The sequence below is a fragment of the Loxodonta africana genome, chromosome 22, assembly GCF_030014295.1.
Source record: "Loxodonta africana isolate mLoxAfr1 chromosome 22, mLoxAfr1.hap2, whole genome shotgun sequence".
In the NCBI taxonomy this organism is placed as follows: domain Eukaryota; kingdom Metazoa; phylum Chordata; class Mammalia; order Proboscidea; family Elephantidae; genus Loxodonta; species Loxodonta africana.
The window spans coordinates 48232706-48257383 of record NC_087363.1 but is presented as its reverse complement, the minus strand read 5'-3'; the positions used below and the strand labels follow the sequence as shown (position 1 = coordinate 48257383).

Genomic DNA, 24678 nt, shown 5'->3' with positions numbered 1-24678 from the left:
TGTGTGTGTGGTGTGTGCAGAAGATATAAAATTTTAAACTATGTAAAAAGATTTATCCATCTTTTACTTTTAAATTTAGGGATCTTGTATTTTGTCACATGCTTTAAAAGCCTTTCCTTAACACAAGATTATTAAAATATTTACTCGTATTTTCTTCCAGAAATTTCATTTTTTGTGTTATTGATTTATATGAAATTGTTAATGATCGCCTTATCTCTCATGATAAGTACTAGTATTCAGCCAGTGAATGCTTCTTGTTGCTGTGTCTCATGCTGAGTTTGTGCTAAGGTATTCATCCTCAGGGCATGATCCTATATTTAAAAATATGTCAATAACATTAGAGTCATTCTGAATGATTTTCTATTATAAATACATCAGAATGTAATTTAGAGCAATACCATTTGCTCCTAAGTTTACATTGTCCAGTGTATGGAGTAAAAAACCATTTGGCTATCTTTGTTTTGATAAAATATTTTCTAGGCTGGTGGCTATAGAGAAACCCATAAATATTCCTGCCTTAAGCTTCTTTTCCTCCCCTTTAGGAACTCCTATGTCCGTCTCAGACACCTATGTACCAATACCTGGGTTCACAGCACAAATATCCCCATTGACAAGGAGGAAGAAAAACCCGTGATGCTGAAAGTAAGTTAGGAACTTGGCTGCCTACCCCGGGTCTCATGTTCACTAATGAAAGGCTCCATTGAGGACAGGCCAGGGAGTGTGAAGCTGTGAAGTTTGTTGCTTTGGCAGTTATAGCCAAATTTGAATACGATGAAAGAATTCTCTCCAAAGGCCCTGGGTCAGACGAGCCCAGGGCTTTTGAAATAACCAGAACCTTTATTGTATTCCATGACTTCTGCCCTAACCATTGAAGGACTGTCTGGATTTCATTTCTGTCTGAAGGATGATTTTGGCTAGAGGAATGTTTTGCTTGTACCTTGAAGTATATCAAATATCCAGTTGATTTTTCCCAATATTTATTTTTTCTTTATTTCTCTATTTAAATATACATTTTTATTTCTTGAAAGTTCTCCCAACCTCTTTACTGTCCCTGTCTGCAACCCATCTCTCCTTCCTTGCCTTCTCTAGGCTTGTGGAATATAAATATGTACACACTGGATTTTTGTTTTTAAAAAATGAAATTATACTCTCACATGGCTTTTTTTTGATGGCGGGGAGGATTATTGGAATTTTTTCTTTTCTTCTTTTATAAACATTTTTAGGTATATTGAAAATTTGAAAGAGTGGTACAGTGTCTACCTTATATTCTGCGGTTAGTCAGTAATTGTCACTTTGCCACATTGGCTTTTTCTGTATATGTTTATACAATTTTTTTTTTAATTGTAAGAGTCTTCTTTGCTCCTTGTAACAATTAAAGCAGTACAAAAGTAGAAAAGCTATATATGATACTAGCGTCCCCTTTCCTGCTGCCCTTCCTCACACCACTCTCCAGAGGTAATAACAATTTGGAGTACGTCCCTCCACATGTCTTTCTATGTCTAGTTGATTTTAATTGCAAGATAGCTCCAACCTTTTTGGACTGCCCAATGTCCTGTGAATATCAAATATGACTGAGAGACTGTCCCACAAAGACCATCCTGAATTTCAGATTGGCACCTCTCCTGTGAAGGAGGATAAGGAAGCATTTGCCATAGTTCCGGTTTCTCCTGCTGAGGTTCGGGACCTAGACTTTGCCAATGATGCCAGCAAGGTGCTGGGCTCCATAGCTGGAAAGCTGGAGAAGGGCACCATCACCCAGAACGAAAGAAGGTAAGGGCTTCCTAGGCGAATCTGGACATGGTCGCCCTTACCCACTGTGAATCTTTAAAATCCCTTGCAGAGTGAAAGAATGCCAGCTCTGAACAGCCATATGTAAAAGTAGCAGGTCTTAGCATTTATGGGTGGCCTCAATTTGTGCTGTTCAAGAGATACCTTTGCATTGACTGTTTTAAAAAGCCTCTGAAGTTGTAAAGATCTATCTCTGTCTCTGGTACTACATTATCAGGAGCCAAGGTTATTCTGAGAAAAAAATTGACAGTATTTTATAAAGTCCATAATCCTTTTATTGATAATAAAGTGTCTATGTTTTACTCTTTTTTGGTGATTGGCCTCTGTGACCAATTTTGAGGAAACTGGAAGGAATGGGTTTGCTCCTGTTTAACTGGTTCCTCAGGCCTGAAGGCTTTAAGTTGAAGTTTTCAACCTGTTGGACGTTGGACACTTCCCATTTCTAATGGCTTATTCCTGCCAAAGGTCTGTAACCAAGCTGCTGGAAGACTTGGTTTACTTTGTCACCGGTGGAACTAACTCTGGTCAAGATGTGCTTGAAGTGGTTTTCTCCAAGCCCAACAGAGAGCGGCAAAAACTGATGAGAGAACAGAATATTCTCAAGCAGGTCAGTGAGATAAGACAATATGTGGAGTTGTCTTTGTATGAAGTCAGTGGGATCCTTGCTTATGTAGGGAGAATGAATGATTCTCATTTGGAAGACTTGTTCAACTTTAACACATTTAACACATTGTTGAATATCTACCACATGGGAGTTCACTTGTAAGTAACTACAACTGAAGATGTCAGTTGACAACTTTATTTTCTACAAAAAACAATCTAAAATGAAATGTGTCTTTAAGGTTATTTCATACGTCTAGGAGACTTTGGGTATTTGATAAACTAAGGAGGCCTATGTAGGCTCCTATTGGGACTCCTAAAAATCACCCCAAAATCTTTTCATAAAGAATAAGTAGTGTTTCACAGAAAATACAAAGATGGCATAACTTGGTATAAATTGAAATAAACTAGTGTAAAGATAAATTAAAAAAAAAAAAAAATTTTTTTTTTTTTTTATAGGTAGGCAAATTAAAAGTCCAGGCCAGATTAAGCACACAAAAATGTGTATCATATGGTTCTCTAAAGCTGTTGGAGATAGGGCCACAAGCTTGGCTTGTAAATTCTTGGCCACCAAAGCTAAAAAGGAAAAATAGTAGTTATAAGGCCCATAGGTCTCCATAAGAACTTAGGATGTAAAAAGCCTTTCTCCTCTTGGCTCTTGATAGATAAAGTTTAACATTCCATCATATTGCAATAATGATTTCAAGTCTACGAATAAACTATGTTTAGCTGTTCCATGGTATGATTCCAAAATTAGACTTCTGGCTTAATGCCCATGCTCATTTCCACAATAGCAATTCCTTGAGGGACCAAAATAATATGGTTCAATGGCCAGAGCCTTCATTGAGCACAGGTATCAAGCACTCTACTTATACTGTTGTTAGGTGCTGTTGAGGCGATTCCGACCCGTAGCGACCCTACGTACAACTGAATGAAACACCGCCCAGTCTTGTGCTATCCTCACAGTTGTTGCTATGTTTGAGCCCATTGTTGCAGCCCCTGGATCAGCCCATCTCGTTGAGGGTCTTTCTCTTTTTCACCAGCCTTCTACTTTACCAAGCATCATGTCCTTCTCCAGGGACTGGTCCCCCCGATAACATGTCCAAAGTGTGTGAGATGAAGTATCGCCATTCTCACTTCTACATCCTGGCTGTACTTCTTCCGAGATGGATTTGTTCGTTCTTCTGGTGGTCCATGGTATATTCAATATTCTTCACTAACACCATGATTTAAAGGCGTTAATTAGTCTTCAGTCTTCTCTATTCATTTTGTCCAACTTTTGCAAGTGTATGAGGTAATGAAAATACCGTGGCTTGGGTCAGGCGCACCTTAGTCCCCAGAGTGACATGTTTGCTTTTTAACACTTCAATGAGGTCTTTTGCAGTAAATTTGCCTGATGCAATACGTCATTTGACTTCTTGACTGCTGCCTCTGTGGGTTTTGATTCTGGATCCAAGTAAAATAAAATCCTTGACCACTTCAATCTTTTCTCCATTTATCATGATGTTGCTTATTGGTCCAGTTGTGAGGATTTTTGTTTTCTTTATGTTAAGGTGTAATTCATACCTAAGGCTGTAGTCTGATCTTCATCAATAAGTACTTCCTCTTTGCTTTCAGCAAGCAAGGTTGTGTCATCTGCATATCACAGATTGTTAATGAGTTTTCCTCCAGTCCTAATGCTGTGTTCTTCTTCATATAGTTTAGTTTTTTGGATTATTTGCTCCACATACAGATTGAATAAGTATAGTAAAAGGATACAACCCTGTTGCACACCTTTGCTGATTTTAAACCACGCAGTATCCCCTTGTTCTTTGGAATGACTGCCTCTTTGTCTATGTACAGGTTCTGCATGATCACAATTAAGTGTTTGGAATTCTCATTCTTCACAATGTTATCTGTAATCTGTTATGATCCACACAGTTGAATGCCTGTATATAGTCAATAAAACAGAGGTAAACATCTTTCTGGTGTTCTCTGCTTTCAGCCAAGATTCACCTAACATCAGCAGTAATATCCCTCATTCCCTCTTGAATCTGGCTTGAATTTCTGGTGATTCCATGTCGATGTACTGCTGCAACTATTTTTGCATTATCTTTAGTAAAATTTTACTTGTGTGGGATATTAGTTATATTGTTTGATAAATTCTGCATTCTGTTGCATAACCTTTCTTTGGAATGATCACAAATATGGAACTCTTCCAGTTGGTTGGCCAGGTAGCCATCCTCCAGATTTCTTGGCATAGACAAGTGAGCGCTTCCAGCATCCATTTGTTGAAACATCTGAATTGGTATTCTGTCAATTGCTGGGACCTTGTTTTTCACCAGTGCGTTAAATGCAACTTGGACTTCTTCCTTTATTACCAACAGTTCTTGATCATATGCTATCTCCTGAAATGGTTGAACGTCAAAGAGTTCTTTTTGGTACAGTGACTTTGTATACTCCTTCCATCTTCTTTTGATGCTTTTTGCATCATTCAGTTTTGTCCATAGAAACTTTCAATATTGCAAGTCGAGGCTTGAATTTTTTCTTCAGCTCTCTCTGCTTGAGAAATGCTGAGCATGTTCTTTCCTTTTTGTTTTACAACTCCAGGTCTTTGCACATTTCATTATAATACTTTGCTTTCTTGAGTTACCCTTTGAAATCTTCTGTTAAGCTCTTTTAGTTCATCCTTTCTTCTATTTGCTTTAGCTGCTTTACGTTCAAGAGCAAGTTTCAGAGTCTCTTCTGACATTCATTTTGGTTTTTTCTTTCTTGTCTTTTTAATGACCTTTTGCTTTCTTCATGTGTAATATCCTTGATATCATCCCACAACTTGTCTGATCTTCAGTCATTACTGTTCAATGCATCAAATCTGTTCTTGAGACAGTCTCTCAATTCAGGTGGGATATACTCAGGGTCGTACTTTGGCTCTCATGGACTTGTTTTAATTTTCTTCAGCTTCAACTTGAACTTGAATGTGAGCAACTGATGGTCTGTTCCATAGTCAGCCCCTGGCTTGTTCTGACTGATGATCCATCGTCTTTCCATCGTCTCTTTGCACAGATGTAGTCGATTTTTTTCTATGTATTCCATCCGCCAAAGTCCGCATGTGTAGTTGCCATTTATGTTGTTGAAAAAAAGGGATTTGCAATGAATAATTCATTGGTCTTGCAAAATTCTGTCATACGATCTTCAGCGTCGTTTTTATCACCCAGGCCATGTTTTCCAACTGCTGATCCTTCTTTATTTTCTTTTTCAGTCCAATCACCAGTAATTATCAGTGCATCTTGATTGCATGTTCTATCAATTTCAGACTGCAGAAGTTGGTAAAAATCTTCAATTTCTTCATCTTTGGCCTTAGTGGTTAGTGCGTAAATTTGAATAATGTCATATTAACTGTTCTTCCTTGTAGTCTTGTGGGTATTATCCTATCACTGACTGCATTGTATTTCAGGATAGACCTTGAAATGTTCTTTCTGATAATGAATGCAATACCATCCCTCTTCAGTTTGTCATGCTGGCGTGATAGACCATATGATTGTCTGATTCAAAATGGCCAATACCAGTCCATTTCAGCTCACTCATGCCTAGGATATCAGTCTTTATGCGTTCCATTTCATTTTTTAACAACTTCTAATTTTCCTAGTCTCTACTTGTACAATTTACAATTATTGTCCACTTTCATCCTTTCACTGCCCTTGTGAGGCTGGTATTATCCTTTCCATTTTACTGATGAGAAAATCGTAGTTTACTTTGATCACGATCTGTACAGCTAGGAAGTAATGGAACTGTGTGATTTCAGCCTAGAATCTGCTGGTTCCAGAGTCTATGCTTTTCATCACTACCCTAAACACTGGACTATCAAGTGTCTGAGGGCAACTAGGCCCAGGTGTACTGAATCCACTGAGCACCCAGTCTCTGGTGATCCAATGCAGTTTCAGGTTATTGCGTATTAGGATAGAGAGAGACTTTCAAAATTGTGCCCTGTGGTCACCATGGAGGTTGCATTACTTTCAGACAGAGAGGAAGCCTTTAAAACACTGGGTGATGGTAGTTTTTGTTCTTTATTTTCACAAACAGATCTTCAAGTTGCTACAGGCCCCGTTCACAGACTGCGGAGATGGCCCGATGCTTAGGCTGGAGGAGCTTGGGGACCAGCGGCACGCTCCTTTCCGCCATATCTGCCGGCTCTGTTACAGGGTCTTGAGACACTCACAGCAAGACTACAGGAAGAACCAGGTTGGAATTAAGGATTAATAGGAAGTGATTGTAGTTTCCTTCCTAAAGTTCATGTACTTCCTCATGAATTTTAAGTGTCTCATGTATGTTCATTTAAGGGATAGAGAATTGTTCAGTGTTAAATTTGTTCTTTGAAAGGAAACACAGATTATTTGCAACACTGGAAGAATCTATATTATGGAGTCCTTTAGAAGGATACCCAAGAAATCCTCTTCTGTAGCCACCTTACCATGAGTTTTTTTTGTTGTTGTTGTAAAAACATAGATAACACATTTGCCTATTCAGCGTCTTTCACATGTGCAATTCAGTTGATACCAGTTACATCAATCATGTTCTTTTTTTTTTTTTAATAATATTCTATTGTGTTTTCAGTGAAAGTTTACAAGCAAATTAGGTTCCCATGTAACAATTAGCACACAAATTTTTAGTGATATTGGTTTCGTTTTTCACAATGTGTCAACCTTTTCAAAAATTCCATTCTGAATGGTTCGTTTTCAGTAATCTGGTTTCCCTGTCCCTTTACCCTTTCATCTTTGCTTTAGAATAACTGTTGACCATTTGGTCTCATACAGATGATTATTTAAAGGTATGAAGTACTTACCGGTAACATTCTTTATTTTATGAGCCAACCTGTAAATTTGCTAAAAGTGACCTCAGGGTGTAGTTCCACTTCAAGGTTTATAGAGTATCTCAGGGTGATAGTCTTGGGGAGCCATCTAATTTCAACTGGTCCAGTAAGTCTGGACTGTTTAAGAATTTCAGTTCTGTTATAGTTTTTCTCCTCTTCTATCTGTCTATCTATCTATCTATTAAGGCCCTGATCAGAACAGTTGTTAATGGTAGCCAGGCCCCATCTAGTTCTGCTGGTCTCAGGGTAGATGAAGTTCGTGTAGACTAGTTTCTTCTCGGAGTCTTTGATTTTCTTCTTTCTATTTTGTTCTAGATGAGAAGAGACTGGTAGTTATATCTTAGCAATCATGTCCTTTTCTTGAAGTGATATTACATTTGTAGTAAATGTTTCTAAAACCCTGTCCTTGCCTTTGTTATTGTTTATACATATAGTATATGTATGGTGCTAATCAAAAAAACCAAACCCATTGCCACTGAGTTGATTCCGACTCATAGTGACCCTATAGGACAGAGCAGAACTGCACCATGGGGTTTCTAAGGCTGTAAATCTTTTTTTTTGTGGTTGTTATTTAGGTGTAAGTTTACAGAGCAAATTAGTTTCTCATTAAACAGTTAATGTGCAGATTATTTTCTGACATCAATTGCCAGCCCTGTGATGTGTCAACACTCTCCCCTTCTCTACCCCAAGTTCCCTGTTTCCATTCATCCAATTTTCCTGTCCCTTCCTGCCTTCTTTTCTTTGTTTTTGGGCTGGTATGCACATTAGTCTTGTATACGTAATTGGACTATGAAGCACCTCTCTCACATGTGTTATTGTTGGCCCTGTAGACTTGTGTAATCTTTGACTGAAGGGTGAACTGCAGCAGTGACTTAAGTACTGAGTTAAGAAGGATATCTGGGGGCCATATTCAGGATTTCTCCTGTCTCATTCATATTAGCAAGCCTGGTCTTTTTTTTTTTAATTTGAATTTCGTTCTACATTTTTCTCTCACTCTGTTTGGGACCCTCTATTGTGATCCCTACCAGAGCAGTCAGTGGTGGTAGCCAAACACCATCTAGTTGTTCTGGGCTCAGTCTGCTGGAGGTTGTGGTAGTTGTGGTCCATTAGTCCTTTGAACTAGTCTTCCCTGTGTCTTTGATTTTCATTATCCTTTGCTCCAGCTGGGATGGGACCAATGGAAGTATCTCAGATGCTGAAATGGCCATCTTTGTTTTGATGTTTATGGATCTTATGCTAGTTAATAGTAGTATGTCCCTGAAGGCTGATTAATTCCCAAGCTTGTGCCCCTGCTGAGTATAGATCAAAAAACAGTCCATGTTCACCATGTTAATCCTGAGTTGTTTTCAGGATTTGAGAATTAATGAAAAAAAAAAAAATTAAAGCAAGTTTCAAGGACTACTTGAACTTTGAGCAAACTAGTGGTTTTTCTTAGGTAGGAAAATATCTTTGGATAGAAACAAACAGCTGTTAGTAAGGGGCTGCCTTAAGTTCACAAATATTTCCATGAACTGTGGTGTTTGATCCCAAAGGAGAAGAGAAGCCAAAGGTGTATGCATACGTTCCCAACCCAACCTGTTGCCGTTGAGCTGTAGTAGAACTGTCCCACAGGGTTTCCAAGGAGTGGCTGGTGGATTTGAACTGCCGACCTTTTGGTTAACAGCTGAACGCTTAATCACTGTGCCACCGGGGCTCCTCCATAAGTCCCATGAATGTGATAAATTAGCTTGGGTATTCCTCACTTTCTTCTGCTACCTACTGATTTTAAAATACGTTTTTATCCTAGATAAAGAAAACAAAATGGAGCAACATTGTTCTAAAACCCACTGGTGTTATTAGTTCAACTGCCCAGAGCATTGGGGCCCAGTTAAATCCTTTCGAATGAGTCATAAATTCTGAGCAGGAAAACAGCTTTTGACATTTTAATAAATAAGCCACCAGATTAAAATTTATACTATGTACTGAATAGAATGCCCATATGGAAATATGGTACAGGGTATTTTGCTTAATGACACTTGTATGGCAGGTTTAGTAAAATCAAGGATGTGAGGGACTTTGTACCCATTGCTTTAGGGTTGTGGAAAGTTGTGGGATGATGCTTCACCATAATTTCCTTTAAGGCTGGTAGTTCTTATCAAGGAGTATAGCTATTTTCTATATTTTAAACTTAACCGTTAATTGCCTTCTGTCCTTCTTGCTGACCTTTCCTTCCTCTCCCTAACAGGAGTATATCGCCAAGCAGTTTGGCTTCATGCAGAAACAGATTGGCTATGATGTGTTAGCAGAAGACACCATCACTGCCCTACTCCACAATAATCGAAAACTCCTGGAAAAACACATCACTGCAGCAGAGATTGACACGTTTGTCAGTCTGGTGCGGAAGAACAGGGAGCCCAGGTGCGTGGACTCAGGGTGGAGGGGGGATGGTGTCTGTGCATTTAAGATGCAGGTCATGGTGCCTTGTACTAGGTTTCCCTTCCTTGGGGCTGCTAGTGGCCGATTTTGACTACGCAGGCCTTGAGAAGCTCTTTGATGAGGAATAGAAGGAACATGGTATTGGAATGAGACCTAGGGTAGAATCCTAACTCTAACATTTACCAGCTAGGTGACCTTGGCTTTTTTCTGAGCTTTATTTTCTCATCTGTTAAATAGGGAGTTGTGAAGATTAAATGAGAAGAACATAAGTGAAGCTCCTGGCACTTAGTAGATAGATGCTCAGTAACTGACAATTATTGTTCCCTTTTTAACACCTCCTGATTATCAGTTAGAACCCTCCCACCTACCTTCTGTGAGATTAGACTTATCCCAGGTAGGGGAGTAACTTTTGCAAACTAAGTTGTTACTTGAGTGTTTTTATTATACATTAGTGAATTCTATTTCATTCACACAGGTCTCTCCCCTCCTCCACCATCCCCCTTCTTCTTCAAATTAGGATCCATGCCATTTCAGGTGAAGTGGGAATCAATAATTACAATATAGGTATTATAAACAGTAACATCGGAGAACTGATAGTGTTTTTATAAAAATTACTACTACCACCCATAAAAATCATGAACATTTCATGGAGCATTTATCATGGGTCAAATAGTGAACTAAGCACTTTACATGAATTTTCTCGTTTAATCTTCAGGACAACTCTCTGAGGTTATACATGATCCTCTTCTGTAGATGAGAAAACTGAAGCATAGTGAAGTTACATAATTTTCCCAAATAGCAGTAAATATCAGAACATAGCTAATACATATCAGATAAGTTCTTGGCTGCTAACTGAAAGGTTGGAGGTTCAAATCCACCCAGGGATGACGGGGAAGAAAGACCTACCAACCTACTTGAGAAAGTTCACAGCCATTGAAAATCCTATGGAGTGCAGTTCTACTCTGATACGCATGGTGTCGCCATGGGTTGGAGTTGACTCAAGGGCAACCGATTTGGTTTTTTAAGTGTTTTTTTTTAATTGTACTTTAGATGAAGGTTTACAGAACAAACTAGCTTCTCATTAAGCAATTAGTACACATATTGTTTTGTGACATTGGTTACCAACCCCACAACATGTCAACGCTCTCCCTTCTCGACCTTGGGTTCCCTATTACCAGGTTTCCTCTCCCCTCCTGCCTTCTAGTCCTTGCCCCTGGGATGGTGTGCCCCTTTAGTCTCGTTTTGTTTTATGGGCCTGTCTAATCTTTGGCTGAAGGGTGAACCTTGGGAGTGACTTCATGACTGAGCTAAAAAGGTGTCTGGGGGCCATACTCTTGGGGTTTCTCCAGTGTCTGTTAGGCCAATAAATCTGGTCTTCTTTTGTGAATTAGAATTTTGTTCTTCATTTTTCTCCAGCTCTGTCTGGGATATTGTGTTGTGATCCCTGTCAGAGCAGTCAGTGGTAGTAGCTGTGCACCATCTAGTTTGTCCTGGACTCAGTCTGGTGGAGGCTGTGGTAGTTGTGGTCCATAAGTATCAGGACCAGGATGCCAAGTCAGACAGTCAAACATCAGAGCCTGCCCCCCAGACACTGTGTTTCACTACCTCTCCACCATTCTTTTCTAATGTCAACTTCTTTCTTGCCTTGCTCCTTCTTTTTATTTTCTTTCTCTCCTGCCTCTGTACCATTACTGCCGTCTTTCCTCTTTTGCTCTTTCTTCTCCTCTCTGACATCAGGGTTCCTAGTGGTGGCCTCAGACACTGGGACCAAAATCCAAAATGTTGCTAACATCTTTTGCGAAAGATACGTTGGACCAGTCCACTTGAGAATGAGTCAGGCTCCAAGAGCCACACCTCTGCTGTATCTAAAGAAAACATTTTGTTTTGTTTCTGTTTCTCAATAGATTCTTAGATTACCTTTCTGACCTCTGCGTCTCAATGAACAAGTCAATTCCAGTGACCCAGGAACTGATATGTAAAGCTGTGCTGAATCCAACCAACGCTGACATCCTGATTGAGACCAAGTGAGTGTGGGGGATAAAGTCAAGGAAGGGGTTTAGATGTGTGATTCCATGGTGCGTGTGTGCTTGTGAGTAATAAAACCTAACCCCTGGGTTTCTTCAGAGTCAGTCTGAAGTCAGGTTATTGACATGTGGTCTTAGTTACGGGATTGCTAAGTTTTCTTTGGTGTGACTTTCCCTGCATAGTGGTGTCACTTGGGGGTGGGTAGGGAGTGAAGAATGGGGGAAATCATCATAGTATCCATTTAAAATTGGTGAATTGTATTTATGTGAATTATTCCTCAATAAAGATGAATAATTTAAAAAATTATTGTAAAAAACTAGTGTTAAACTCCCAGGATCATTTTACACATGCTTAATTTTAAGAGTCTAAAACTCAGTATGATTACCATTTTTATATCTTAAAGGAAATATGTCATATTCAGTGTAGATATTAAGTCCTTGTAATGAAAAGCTTTTTAAATGATCACTGCTCAAAAAGTTTATTCATTTAGAGAAGTTTTTTAATAGTAGTTAGTCCATTTTTTTTTTTTTTTTTTTTTTTAGCAATGGAGCAGTTTTCCTGAGTTGGGCAGTATTAAAAAAAAAAAAAAGCTTAATTATGCTCTAGGCTAGTGGTATTTTTTTTTTTTTTTTCTTCTCATGTATGACTTTATTTTGGGCTTGGGCTAATGCAGGGTGTCCCAGCCTTGGCACGATTGACATTCTTGGCTGAATAATTCTGTGTTGTGGGGGGCTCTCCTGTGCGTCATGGGACGTTTAACAGCATCTCTGGCTGCTACCTGTTAGATACCAGCAGTACCTCCCCCTGCCCCCAGTTGTGACAAACGAAATGTCTCCAGACATTTTAGATACCAGGAGTACCTCCCCCTGCCCCCAGTTGTGACAAACAAAATGTCTCCAGACGTTGCAAAATGTCTTCTGGGGATCAAAATTGCCCATCCATTGAGAACCATTAGGCTAATATATATAAAAAAGTTAATGTTAGTCTTTTTGCTGCTCTTTCTGTGGAAGAAACACAAAACAAAATGGTTTTCCATGTGTCTTTATGCTAAAAATGAAGCTGGATTACAGTACAGTGCTGTAGTTGATCAGAGATGAGCAAGAATCTCAAAAATAATGAATGTCCTATCTTCTTATTTCCCAGGTTGGTTCTGTCTCGTTTTGAATTTGAAGGTGTTTCTACTGGAGAGAATGCTCTGGAGGCAGGAGAGGATGAGGAGGAGGTGTGGCTGTTTTGGAGGGACAGCAACAAAGAGATTCGCAGTAAGAGTGTGCGAGAACTGGCGCAGGACGCTAAAGAAGGGCAGAAGGAAGACCGAGATGTTCTCAGCTACTACAGGTGACTGGAGGTCACGTGTTGGGCTGGGCTTGGGGTGCCCCAAAGGGTGGCGGTTAGTTTATTGCCTGTTTGTGGATTACTCCATGGAAGTACAAGGATCATCGGAAAAGATTTTCTAGAAAAAGGCAGATGTGTATTTTAGGAGTATACAGCTTATGAGAATTTCATTGATACTGAGATGGTACACTGGTATCTAGATGTGGCTTGGTCAAAGGAAGGATGAATGCTTGCATCAGCTCTGAATTACAGAGTCCTAAACACCATGGCACATATACAGTGTATATGTATACATAGTGTATACATATGTACCGTGGCACATATACTGAAGAAAAAATTCAAGCCTCAAGTTGCAATAGTGAAGGATTCTACGGGGAAAATATTAAACACGCAGGAAGAATCAAAAGAAGATGGAAGGAATACACAGAGTCATTGTACCAAAATGAATTAGTTGATGTTCAACCATTTCAGGAGGTAGCATATGATCAGGAACCGATGGTACTGAAGGAAGAAGTCCAAGCTGCTCTGAAGGCATTGGCAAAAAACAGGGCTCCAGGAATTCATGGAATATCAATTGAGATGTTTCAACAAACAGATGCAGCGCTGGAGGTGCTCACTTGTTTATGCCAAGAGATATGGAAGACAGATTCCTGGCCAACTGACTGGAAGAGATCCATATTTATGCCTATTCTCAAGAAAGGTGATCCAAGCAAATGTGGAAATTATAGAACAATATCATTAATATCACACGCAAGCAAAATTTTGCTGAAGATCACTCAAAAACGGCTGCAACAGTGCATCGACAGGGAACTGCCAGAAATTTAGGCCGGTTTCAGAACAAGACATGGAACCAGGGATATCATTGCTGATGTCAGATGGATCCTGGCTGAAAGCAGAGAATACGAAAAGGATGTTTACCTGTGTTTCATTGACTATGCAAAGGCATGCGACTGTGCGGATCATAAGAAATTATGGATAACATTGTGAAGAATGGGAATTCCAGAACACTTAATTATGCTCATGAGGAACCTTTACATAGATCAAGAGGCAGTTGTTTGGACAGAGCAAGAGGATACTGATTGGTTTAAAGTCAGGAAAGGTGTGTGTCAGGGTTGTATTCTTTCACCATACCTATTCAATCTGTATGCTGAGCAAATAATACGAGAAGCTGGACTATATGAAGAAGAATGGGGCATCAGGATTGGAGCAAGACTCATTAACAACCTGCGTTATGCAAATGACACAACCTTACTTGCTGAAAGTGAAGAGGACTTTTGAAGCATTTGCTAATGAAGATCAAAGACCACAGCCTTCAGTATGGTTTGCACCTCAACATAAAACAAAAATCCTCACAGCTGGAGCAATGAGCAACATCATGATAAATGGAGAAAAGATTGAAGTTGTCAAGGATTTCGTTTTACTTGGATCCACAATCAACAGCCATGGAAGTACCAGTCAGGAAATCAAAATACACATTGCATTGGGTAAATCTGCTGCAAAGGACCTCTTTAAAGTATTGAAGAGCAAAGATATCACCTTGAAGACTAAGGTGCACCTGACCCAAGCCATGGTATTTTAAATAGTATTATATGCGCGCAAAAGCTGGACAATGAATAAGGAAGACTGAAGAAGAATTGACGCCTTTGAATTGTGGTGTTGGTGAAGAATATTGAATATACCATGGACTGCCAAAAGAACGAACAGGTCTGTCTTGGAAGAGGTACAACCGGAATGCTTCTTAGAGGCAAGGATGGTGAGACTGCATCTTACATACTTTGGACATGTTGTCAGAAGGGATTGGTCCCTGGAGAAGGACATCATGCTTGGCAGAGTACAGGGTCAGCGGAAAAGAGGAAGACCCTCAACGAGGTGGATTGACACAGTGGCTGCAACGATGAACTCAAACATAACAACGATTGTAAGGATGGCTCACAACCGGGCAGTGTTTCGTTCTGTTGTGTGTAGGGTCGCTATGAGTTGGAACCGACTCGACAGCACCTAACAACAACAACACATATACAGTGTATAGGTATATATGGTGTATACATACACACCGTGGCACATGTATCAGTCAAGTTACATACTTCTTTACACCTCAGTTTATCTGCGAAATAGTGACGACAGTACCAACCTCAGAACTTTTGCAGACAGAGCTAGGAAATATGTGTGCTTATGTGTGTACACATACACATGTATCTCTCCACTCTTTGGAAATGTTATGGGACAGTTCTACTCTGTACTTTAGCTTTGCTATGAGTCGGAATTGACTTAACGGCAAGGAGTTTGATTTTTTTTTTGTATCTTTCCATAAGGAGCCTTGGTGGTGCAGTAGTTAAGTGCTTGGCTGCTAACCGAAAGGTTGGCAGTTCAAACCCACCAGCTGCCCCTCAGGAGAAAAGACCTGGTGATGTGCTGTTGTAAAGATTACACCCTAGAAACCCTATGGGGCAGTTCTACCTTGTCCTATAGGGTCACTAATGAGTCAGAATCGACTTGAAGACACACAACAGCAACATAATTCCATATTTCTCTCTCTCACACTACACACACACACACGTTTATATGTCTATCTATATAAGTATATGATAAAAATCATGAATTCACGCAGTATGTGTAATGCCATTCTAATACTGTAAGATTTATTCTAGTCTTTACCCTTTCCATCTTCATAACTCCTCCGACAGTGAGCAACTTGGCTGCAAGGTACTCAGTATGTTTGCCTGTTTGCTCATCCCGTTGTTTGTAACCCATTTCCACCTCCTCTGTCCCCAGTGTCTCCTTGGCCCCAGTCCTAAGGTCTGCTGGCCTTTTTGCCACGAGGGAAGGGAAGGGAAAGGAAAAGAAAGGAAGAGAACCAATAAATACTTTAGGAGAAAGAAAGGGAAAGGGAAGATGAAGAAGTGTTTCCAGTATTTTTAAATAAAATAAATACCCTTTCTGACCTCCCATATTCTATTCTCTTCTCTTCCATCCATGCACATAGTGTGTATCCTCGCACACTCGCATGTTGCTGTTCTACTGCATTTATTTGCACCCACCCATAATAATGGAGTATTTTACCTATTTTTAGAATTTTCTGTGAATGGTAATGTTTGTAATTCTGCAACTTGCCTTATTTATTCAGAACTGTTTCTGGAATGAATCCACGTTAATAGATGAAGATCCATTTCTTTAACTGCTGAGCGGTGTTCCATTAGATGAACGTACCACATTTTCATTGCTATCTGATATTCCATGCTACAATTTAATTTTTCCTATCAGGATACAGAAACCCTGGTGGCGTAGTGGTTAAGTGCTACGGCTACTAACCAAGATGTCACCAGTTCAAATCTGCCAGGTGCTCCTTGGAAACTCTTTGGGGCAGTTCTACTCTGTCCTATAGGGTCACTATGAGTCAGAATCGATGCGATGGCAGTGGGGTTTGGTATCAGGATACATCCTTGTTCAAATTTATCTGTGCATACGTGTAAGAGTTTCCATTCCATACCAGAAATGAAATTATTAGATTGGAGGTTATGCATATTTTAAACTTTCCTAAGCTGTCCTAAATTGAATCTTTCACTGCGCACTCCCATTGTTTGTAGATGAGAACATTTCTTTCCTCATGTCTTTGGTAACTTTGAATATTATGATGCCTTTTTCATTTTATGTTAATCTTATAAGTGTGAAATAGAACCGTGTTTTAGTTTGCATTCGCTGATATCTATTAAGGTTGAGAATATTTTCAAATTGTGGCTATTGGTAATTGTCTTAGCCATCTAGTACTGCTATAGCAGAAATACCACAAGTGGATGACTTTAACAAAGAGAAATTTATTCTCTCATAGTCTAGTAGGTTACAAGTCCAAATTCAGGGTATCAGCTCCAGGGGAAGGCTTTCTGTCTTTGTTGGCTCTGGAGGAAGGTCCTTATCCTTAGTCTTCTCCTGGTTGAGGAGTTTCTCAGGTACAGGGACCTGGGTCCAAAGGATGTGCTCTGCTCCTGGTGCTGCTTTCTTGGTGGTATGAGGTTCCCAACTCTCTGTTGGCATCTCTTTCCATTACTCTCTTGAGAGAGAAGAGGTGGTGCAGGCTACACTCCAGGGAAACTCCTTCTACGTTGGATCAGGAAGGTGACCTGAGTGAGAGTGGTATTACAATCCCACCCTAATCCTTTCAACATAAAATTACAATCACAAAATGGAGGACAACTACATAGTACTGGGAATCATGACCTAACCAAGTTGATACACACATTTTTGGGGGGACACAATTCAAGCCATGGCAGTAATAAATATGGTTTTAAATTCAGAAGCCAATATTTGACAGTTTGGAAGCTTATGGCTTTCTTATTATTTCACATTGACAGCATGTTTATTCTGTAAATTTTTGATAAATTTTCCCCCAAGAGTAGATGAGACAAAGTTTCTTAACTGGTCAAGGTTGAAAGTTAACAAAAGGCCATGTGTAATTGTGTAAGGAAGAAAGTCTAAGACATTTTGAGGAGTTTCCAATTTGGGGGCATGTTTTGTTTGTTTTTTTTTTTTTTTTGTATAGGGATCAAAGTGTAGACTTACATAAACCAAAACCAAACCCAGTGCCATCAAGTCAATTCCAACTTATAGTGACCCTATAGGACAGAGTAGAACTGCCCCATAGAGTTTCCAAGGAGCGCCTGGCGGATTCAAACTGCCTACCCTTTGGTTAGCAGCCGTAGCACTTAACCACTATGCCACCAGGGTTTCCGTAAGAGCCTAAAAATATTATAAAATTTCTGATTAGACTCAATATGGGCATAATCTTCAACATTTCCTACATGGTCTTTAATGTACTATATAAAAACACAACTGAAGGAGTAGACAAGGCCACCTTAGACCTAAGCATTTTTTCCCCTTTTGTAAGATAACTAAGGACAGAATGAATCAAGTAGGCTCATTATTATTCCAGCATAGCTGGATAGAGGTGTGTGACTGTTGCCTGACAACCCACACCCTGTGGGGTAGCTTGAAACGTTCCTTTTTCAGCTTGGCACAAAAACCGAAATTTAGTGTACAAAAAGCAGCTCGGAGGAGTTGATGTATATGTTCAGATGGTCAAATGCCACTCCTCCAATGTTGGGGCCGCTGTGTAGGACTAGCCTACTATGTGTTTCCATTCTTCCTGGATGACTCCTGGGCATGTGAGCCTGATGGAGTTTTCCTTTTCTCCAGGTATCAGCTGAACCTCTTTGCCAGGATGTGTCTGGACCGCCAATACTTGGCCATCAATGACATATCGGGCCAGCTGGACGTTGATCTCATTCTCCGCTGCATGTCTGACGAGAACCTGCCCTATGACTTGCGGGCATCCTTCTGCCGACTCATGCTTCATATGCATGTGGACCGAGATCCCCAGGAACAAGTCACACCCGTGAAATACGCCCGCCTCTGGTCGGAGATTCCCTCTGAGATCGCCATTGATGAGTGAGCCTCACTTCCTCTCATTGCCAAGACCTCAATCACTTTGTTGTTGTTGTGTTCCGTCAAGTCAACTCTGACTCATGGTGACCATATAGGACAGAATAGAACTGCCGCATAGGGTTTCCTGGGCTTTGATACCTGTAATACCAGGTCTTTTCTCCTACGAAGCCACTGGTGGGTTCAGAACTGCTAACCTTTTGGTTAGCAGCCAAGTGCTTAACTACTGTGCCACCAGGGCTCCTTCGTGTCACTTAAACCTATTATTTATAATGTTCTGTGTAGCAGTAGATAAATCATATATGGTCAGTTTAAATCTAGATATGGGCTGAGGAAAACTGAAGTTATTTACTTATTTTTTCTTTAAACTCAAACTATGAGTTTCATTAAGTGGATAGCAAATATTCTTTCCTCAAGAATGTAAAAGACAGCATGATCGTATTTTCTTTTCATTTAAAAAATTTTTTGGTAAAAATATATGTAACATAACATTTGCCAGCATGACTGTATTTTGATATCTCTTACCTTCATTCATCAAATATTTAAATGTCTATTGCATGTATGGTTCAAGGATTATGTCAGGAATCAAACTACATAGAAAACAATCCTACAGTAGTAGGGCAAGATAGAAGACAAGATTAATGAGTAAAGTAAATATGGTGGAGATACGTGCTAAGGAAAGGATAAAGTAGGGGCGGGAATAGGAAGTGTTGGGGAGAAGAGTGTTGAATTTTGAGGGAGGGCCTCACTGGGAAGAATTTGAAATTTTATCTCCTCTTCTTTCTCCTTTCATTTTAGTTATGATAGTAGTGGAACTTCCAAAGATGAAATCAAGGAGAGATTTGCACAGACTATGGAGTTTGTGGAGGAATATTTAAGAGATGTGGTTTGCCAGAGGTTTCCTTTCTCTGATAAGGAGAAAAATAAGCTCACGTTTGAGGTAACTCATGATGCTGTGGTCTGTGTGCTTTTTCCGATTTTCAGTGGCCATTTTATTATGGGGCACATAGAAAATATTTTAATATGCAGTGGTTTTTATCGTGATGGTCTAGTTTTGTAGTAACAAGGAATCTAGCTCAGCTTTGTTCCAGAATGAAAGGTAGAACTTGTATTAGCCACTTGGCCTAATAGTAGGTATACTTTTTTAAAGAAATATGTATGGTGAATTGACTCATGTAAAATGATAGAACTCTGTGTATCTCTGGACTTTATATTAAAAATGACAGGAAAGAAGCAGATGTGCTTGGGATCGGTTCCATTGATTAATCGTTTGAGGAACACAAATCCATATTCCCTTTGAGATAAAATGTTTTCTCTTTGGGGCTAGTTTTGTGTTTTGGAGCTATATTTCCAAGGATTTGAGTTCTTCTCTTCCTCTGCTAATATTACATAGTTATTCGGAGGTTTTTGTGATCTTGTTGGGCATAATTTGGCTTGCCAAGTATTATTTTGGGAAGCTACATAGACCAAATGATTAGGTCTATTTTTTATTAACTAGTCATCAGGTCAGATCAGGAGTTTTACAGGCTTTCATTGCTTATTTTTCCTTCTGATGAAACAAAATCAATTTTTTTCAAGAAATTACAAGCAAATTATGACTTCTCTAAAAAAAAAAAAGCTATGACAAACCCAAGCCAAACTCGTTGCTGTCGCGTTGATTCCGACTCATAGTGACCCTATAGGACAGAGTAGAATTGCCCTGTAGTTTCCAAGGAATGCCTGGTGGATTCGAACTGCTGACCTTCTTGTTAGCAGCTGTAGCTCTTAACCACTATACCACCAGAGTTTCCTTGCTTACTATAGGAAGGTCAGAATGAGTCATTTACAAACTAGCCAACATCAAATGGAAGTAAAGGATACAGTTTGTTTAATACCATCTTTTTTTTTTTTTTTTTTTAATAACGTAATAGGTTGTGAATTTAGCTAGGAATCTGATCTACTTTGGTTTCTACAACTTCTCTGACCTTCTACGATTAACCAAGATCCTCCTGGCCATATTAGACTGTGTGCATGTGACGACCATCTTCCCCATTAGCAAGATGGCTAAAGGAGAAGAGAGTAAAGGTAAGAATGATGTGGAAAAGTTGAAGAGTGATGAACTGACACACCCATCCATACGAGAGTTGCCCTCCCAGCCTCTTCTGTTTCTTCTACTCTTGCCATACTTTCCCATGTGATGTCATGTCCTTTCCTTGTTCTTTTCCCAGCTTTTCATAATGAACATTTTCAAATATAAAGAAGAGCTGAAAGAATAGTACAGTGGATATCCATATACTTAGAGCTTAGATGGAAACCCTGGTGGCGTAGCGGTTAAGTTCTATGGCTGCTAACCAAAAGGCCGGCAGTTCAAATCCACCAGGCGCTCTTTGGAAACCCTATGGGCAGTTCTACTCTGTCTTTTAGGGTTGCTATGAGTCAGAATCGACTCGACGGCAACAGGTACGGGGTACAGCTTAGATTCAACCATTACAAACATTTCTCTGTATTTCTTTTATCTATTAAAGTTTGTATATTGTACTTATATTTGAGCATGTGTGTGTTCACATATTTTGCTGAACCATTTGAAAGTTACCTAACTACTTGACTGTTTATCTATTAAAAATACATGTCTTTCATTGTTCTTGATGTGTCCTGAGGCCCTTGATATTAAAAAACCAAAACTCGTTGCCATCGAGTTTATGATAATATAAAACCCAGGCTTTTATCTGGATATCCCATTTCTGCTCTGTGAATTCCTTTTAAGTAGGAAAATCTGACATTATATGCTTTTTTTTTTTCCCCCTCTGTTTTAGGGTCAGGAATCAGAACACATTAGGTGTTCGTGTATTGGTCATTGTTTAACTGGTCTTCTGCAACTAGAACAGAAAAAGTACAATCATTTCTCATTATTCACAGCTGTTATGTTCTGTAAAGTCACCACAAACACTGAATTAGCAGACACTGAACCATTGCTCCTAGGGAAACCTAGGGTTAGGTTCCTATGAACCTCTGGTTGCAACATTTTCATGACCCGATCAGTACGTAACCTTGTTTTATGTGTGTTTCTCATTAAAAACACCTTATTTAATAAATATTGTTGATTCATTAACATTGAACTAATGGCCAACAGCACTGTAACTCACGCCTGGACAAAGCTTGTCTAACACGCACATTTTCTCCATAAGGCACATCGCAGCCTTCTTGTGCTTAGGAACACTTCAGCACTACACTTCGGGGCCATTTTAAACGGCAAAATCACCAATAAAACTCACACAGATGCAAAAAAATGTGGCACTAAATTCATCACAAAAAGTACACTTGTTTATAGTGTGAAAGCTGAAGGCAGAATGTGGCCATGTTCAGCCTCAGCTGGGAACGTCCACATCAGGCGACTCAAATTTTTCACCATTCTGCACATGTCTGCAAGTGACCATGAAGGTACCGTGAGTATTGATCTAGGGCCTGCAAATCAATTTTAGTGAGTAGGTGAATTCACAAATATGAAATCTGTGAATAGTGAGGGTTGAGTGTACATTTCCTTACCTCCCTTTATTTTCTAGGTGCTCTGCTAAGTCATTAATACCATTAATCATGTTGTTGAGCTCCTTAATTCTTATTTTATAAAAGAGGAAGCTGAGCCTCAGAGGTAATATCATGTACCCAGAATGATGCGGCTGTTGGTTGCAGCCCCAGGATTTGTGCATTGTTAACTCTTGTGCTCTCTAGTTCTAGGCACAGAAACAAGCATATAGTAGGTGATCGATAAAATTTGGCAGGTGAGTTAATATGCAAAAATACTCCATTGGGGAGTTCAAAGCCCACGTTTTTTCACTCCTCCCAGGAGCCCAAAATGTTTATGAGTATTAACCTTTCCAGGTTCCTAGGGCCTTCAGTGTGTATCTGAACAGGGACATGTTAAATAATTTGTCTAAAAGTGCCCGTGCCCCTTTCCAGGTGCCTGAGGGCACTCTCTGGGTGGTGTTGTGACCATGGTCTGTCTCTGGCCCTTCCTAGGCAGTAACGTAATGAGGTCCATCCATGGGGTTGGAGAGCTGATGACCCAGGTGGTGCTCCGGGGAGGAGGCTTCTTGCCCATGACTCCCATGGCAGCTGCCCCTGAAGGCAATGTGAAGCAGGCAGAGCCAGAGAAGGAGGACATCATGGTCATGGACACCAAGCTGAAGATCATTGAAATACTCCAGGTAACCATCAGTCAGAGGTGGGGAGGGGGTACTTCACAGGGGGGTGCTTCAGATCTAGTCCCCCTGTTTAGATGTATCACCAAAGTTTTGGGGGAAGAAAATGGTAAAATTCTTAGCTCAGCCAGCCCTCATTGCCATTTATGAACTGGGCCCTCCTAATACCTCTACTGTTATCTCTTACCCCTCCCCAACATGGCTTTGTCCCTCCAGTCATATGTAAACTTCATGTAATTACTATAGCATGTCTCTCTCTGGGAGAGGTGATGACCCTGAGATTGGATAAGGTTGCCAAGAGGATGAGATGGAGACAAGGAGAATGGGAAAGGGAGAATGTCTGTGAGAACCTCAACCAATGCCAACTGGTTGTTGACCTTTCTTTTTGGCCCTGTTAATAGTTATGGGGTAACTATGCTGGAATATAGGAAGTGAAAGAAGAGGGAGCCCAAGGGTTAGTAGCTAGATCAGAGGAAACAATCAGAAGTAGAAAATATGAAGCAAGCTCATTCTCAGTCGTAAAAACAAAATTTTCTCTCTCAATTCTCCCGAATTAAAAGCAGTCAACTTTACCCCTCTCAGTGGCAGGCCCAGGATTGGCGTTCAATAGTTGCTGAAATAAAGTAGTTTTTTATAGGAGATGGGGAGGGAGGGTTGTGGTGAGTAATTTAGTGTTCCAATTGTTAAATTAATTGCCTAGATGCTGAAGTTTACTTAAGATGCTATGGGCAGGCTTGATAGGCCCCATGGAAGTCTGGTGTTGTTAAAGTAATTGTTGAAATCTAAGCCAAACATTTGGCTCACTTTGTGCTTCAGGTAATTGATGTTGCTGATACCAGGCCCAGCCAGAGTGTGGTGGCTTGGCAAAGTGCTAAAGATGGTATGTTAATGTAACCAATCTGTTTCCATTTCCACTTGAATCTTTAGTTTATTTTGAATGTGAGGTTGGATTATAGGATCTCCTGCCTCCTGTGTATATTTAAGCGGGAGTTTGATGAAAGCAATTCCCAGACCTCGGAAACATCCTCCGGAAGCAGCAGCCAAGAGGGCCCAAGTAATGTACCAGGTTAGTGATTCCAGAAAGGGATTTCAGCCCTAGGAGAGGATCTGGGTCTAATGAAAACTAGGAATCCAAACAGTGTCTTTTAGAAATGTGCTTCTAGAAATAGGGGATAATGTGTGCATAGGTGTGAGGATCATTGAAGTTTAAAACAAGATGTTGGGAGTTATCCTTTTGGGATAGGAGAATAATGGAAAGAGCCCAGATTCCTTCTTGGATAAATCTTGTTTCTTTCCATCTTGGAGTGCCTAAGTCATAGAACAACTGAGGTTTCTAGTGTTGTGGCTATTTAAGAAGTACAAAAAAAAGAAAAAAAAAAAAAACTTGAGAAGAAACCTTTTGGTCCACTAACAACTTTTACTTGTGATAGAAGTTTCTCACTGCTTAGGAAATAGTGGTGAAGGGTAAGGGACAGGATGGTGGTAGAAATAATCGCACCCATCAGGCCCTAACCTCCCTTGGAATGAGACCATCACTCTAGTTTAGCCAGAGACCATGCAGTGAGTAGAAAAATGACAGGAGTGTGGGACACTGCAAACCAGAGCCATTGACTAGTGTGATCTGGTTGACCTGGCTTCATAGCTTTGCAATATATAATTTTAGAAGGTCTGGGGTTAACCCATGGCAGGAGCAGTGCTATTTTGGGGTAAGTTCACCAACACCATATTTTCAGACCTTCCTGTATCTGAAGTTGTGGTCTTTAACTTTATAGGTGCTCTCGACTTTGAACACATTGAAGAGCAAGCAGAAGGCATCTTTGGAGGAAGGAAAGTATATTTTCAGTTGCTGTTCTTTAGGTGATTCTAGGTTTTAGGAGGCTCTTTTTACATAGTTCTCAAAGCTTTTCCTTCTGTGTACTAGTAATGGTTTAGTTTTTGGGCTAAGTTTTTGTTTTAGTGCTTCTTTGAACTCTTGAATGCTCAAGTCTGGTTGGCCTGATTTTGTGTATGTGTGTGTGCGCTTTCCTAAGACAGAAAGGGTTTAATGAGGTTTCCCAAGTT

The 24678-nt window shown here is 39.9% G+C and overlaps 1 protein-coding gene across 7 annotated transcripts in view; it reads left to right on the top strand.

Moving 5' to 3' along the window:
- ITPR1 (inositol 1,4,5-trisphosphate receptor type 1) overlaps positions 1 to 24678 on the top strand; it is a 385201-nt gene that overhangs the window by 177461 nt on the left and 183062 nt on the right. For all 7 annotated transcript variants that reach the window (XM_064274996.1, XM_064274992.1, XM_064274993.1 and 4 more), the window contains 13 exons: positions 543 to 642; positions 1610 to 1770; positions 2254 to 2395; positions 6448 to 6606; positions 9459 to 9631; positions 11554 to 11673; positions 12818 to 13012; positions 18197 to 18448; positions 19241 to 19382; positions 20353 to 20506; positions 22436 to 22623; positions 23545 to 23683; positions 24390 to 24444. In XM_064274996.1, coding sequence (XP_064131066.1) covers positions 543 to 642; positions 1610 to 1770; positions 2254 to 2395; positions 6448 to 6606; positions 9459 to 9631; positions 11554 to 11673; positions 12818 to 13012; positions 18197 to 18448; positions 19241 to 19382; positions 20353 to 20506; positions 22436 to 22623; positions 23545 to 23683; positions 24390 to 24444 — 1980 coding nt within the window. The remainder of the gene's footprint in view (positions 1 to 542; positions 643 to 1609; positions 1771 to 2253; positions 2396 to 6447; positions 6607 to 9458; positions 9632 to 11553; positions 11674 to 12817; positions 13013 to 18196; positions 18449 to 19240; positions 19383 to 20352; positions 20507 to 22435; positions 22624 to 23544; positions 23684 to 24389; positions 24445 to 24678) is intronic.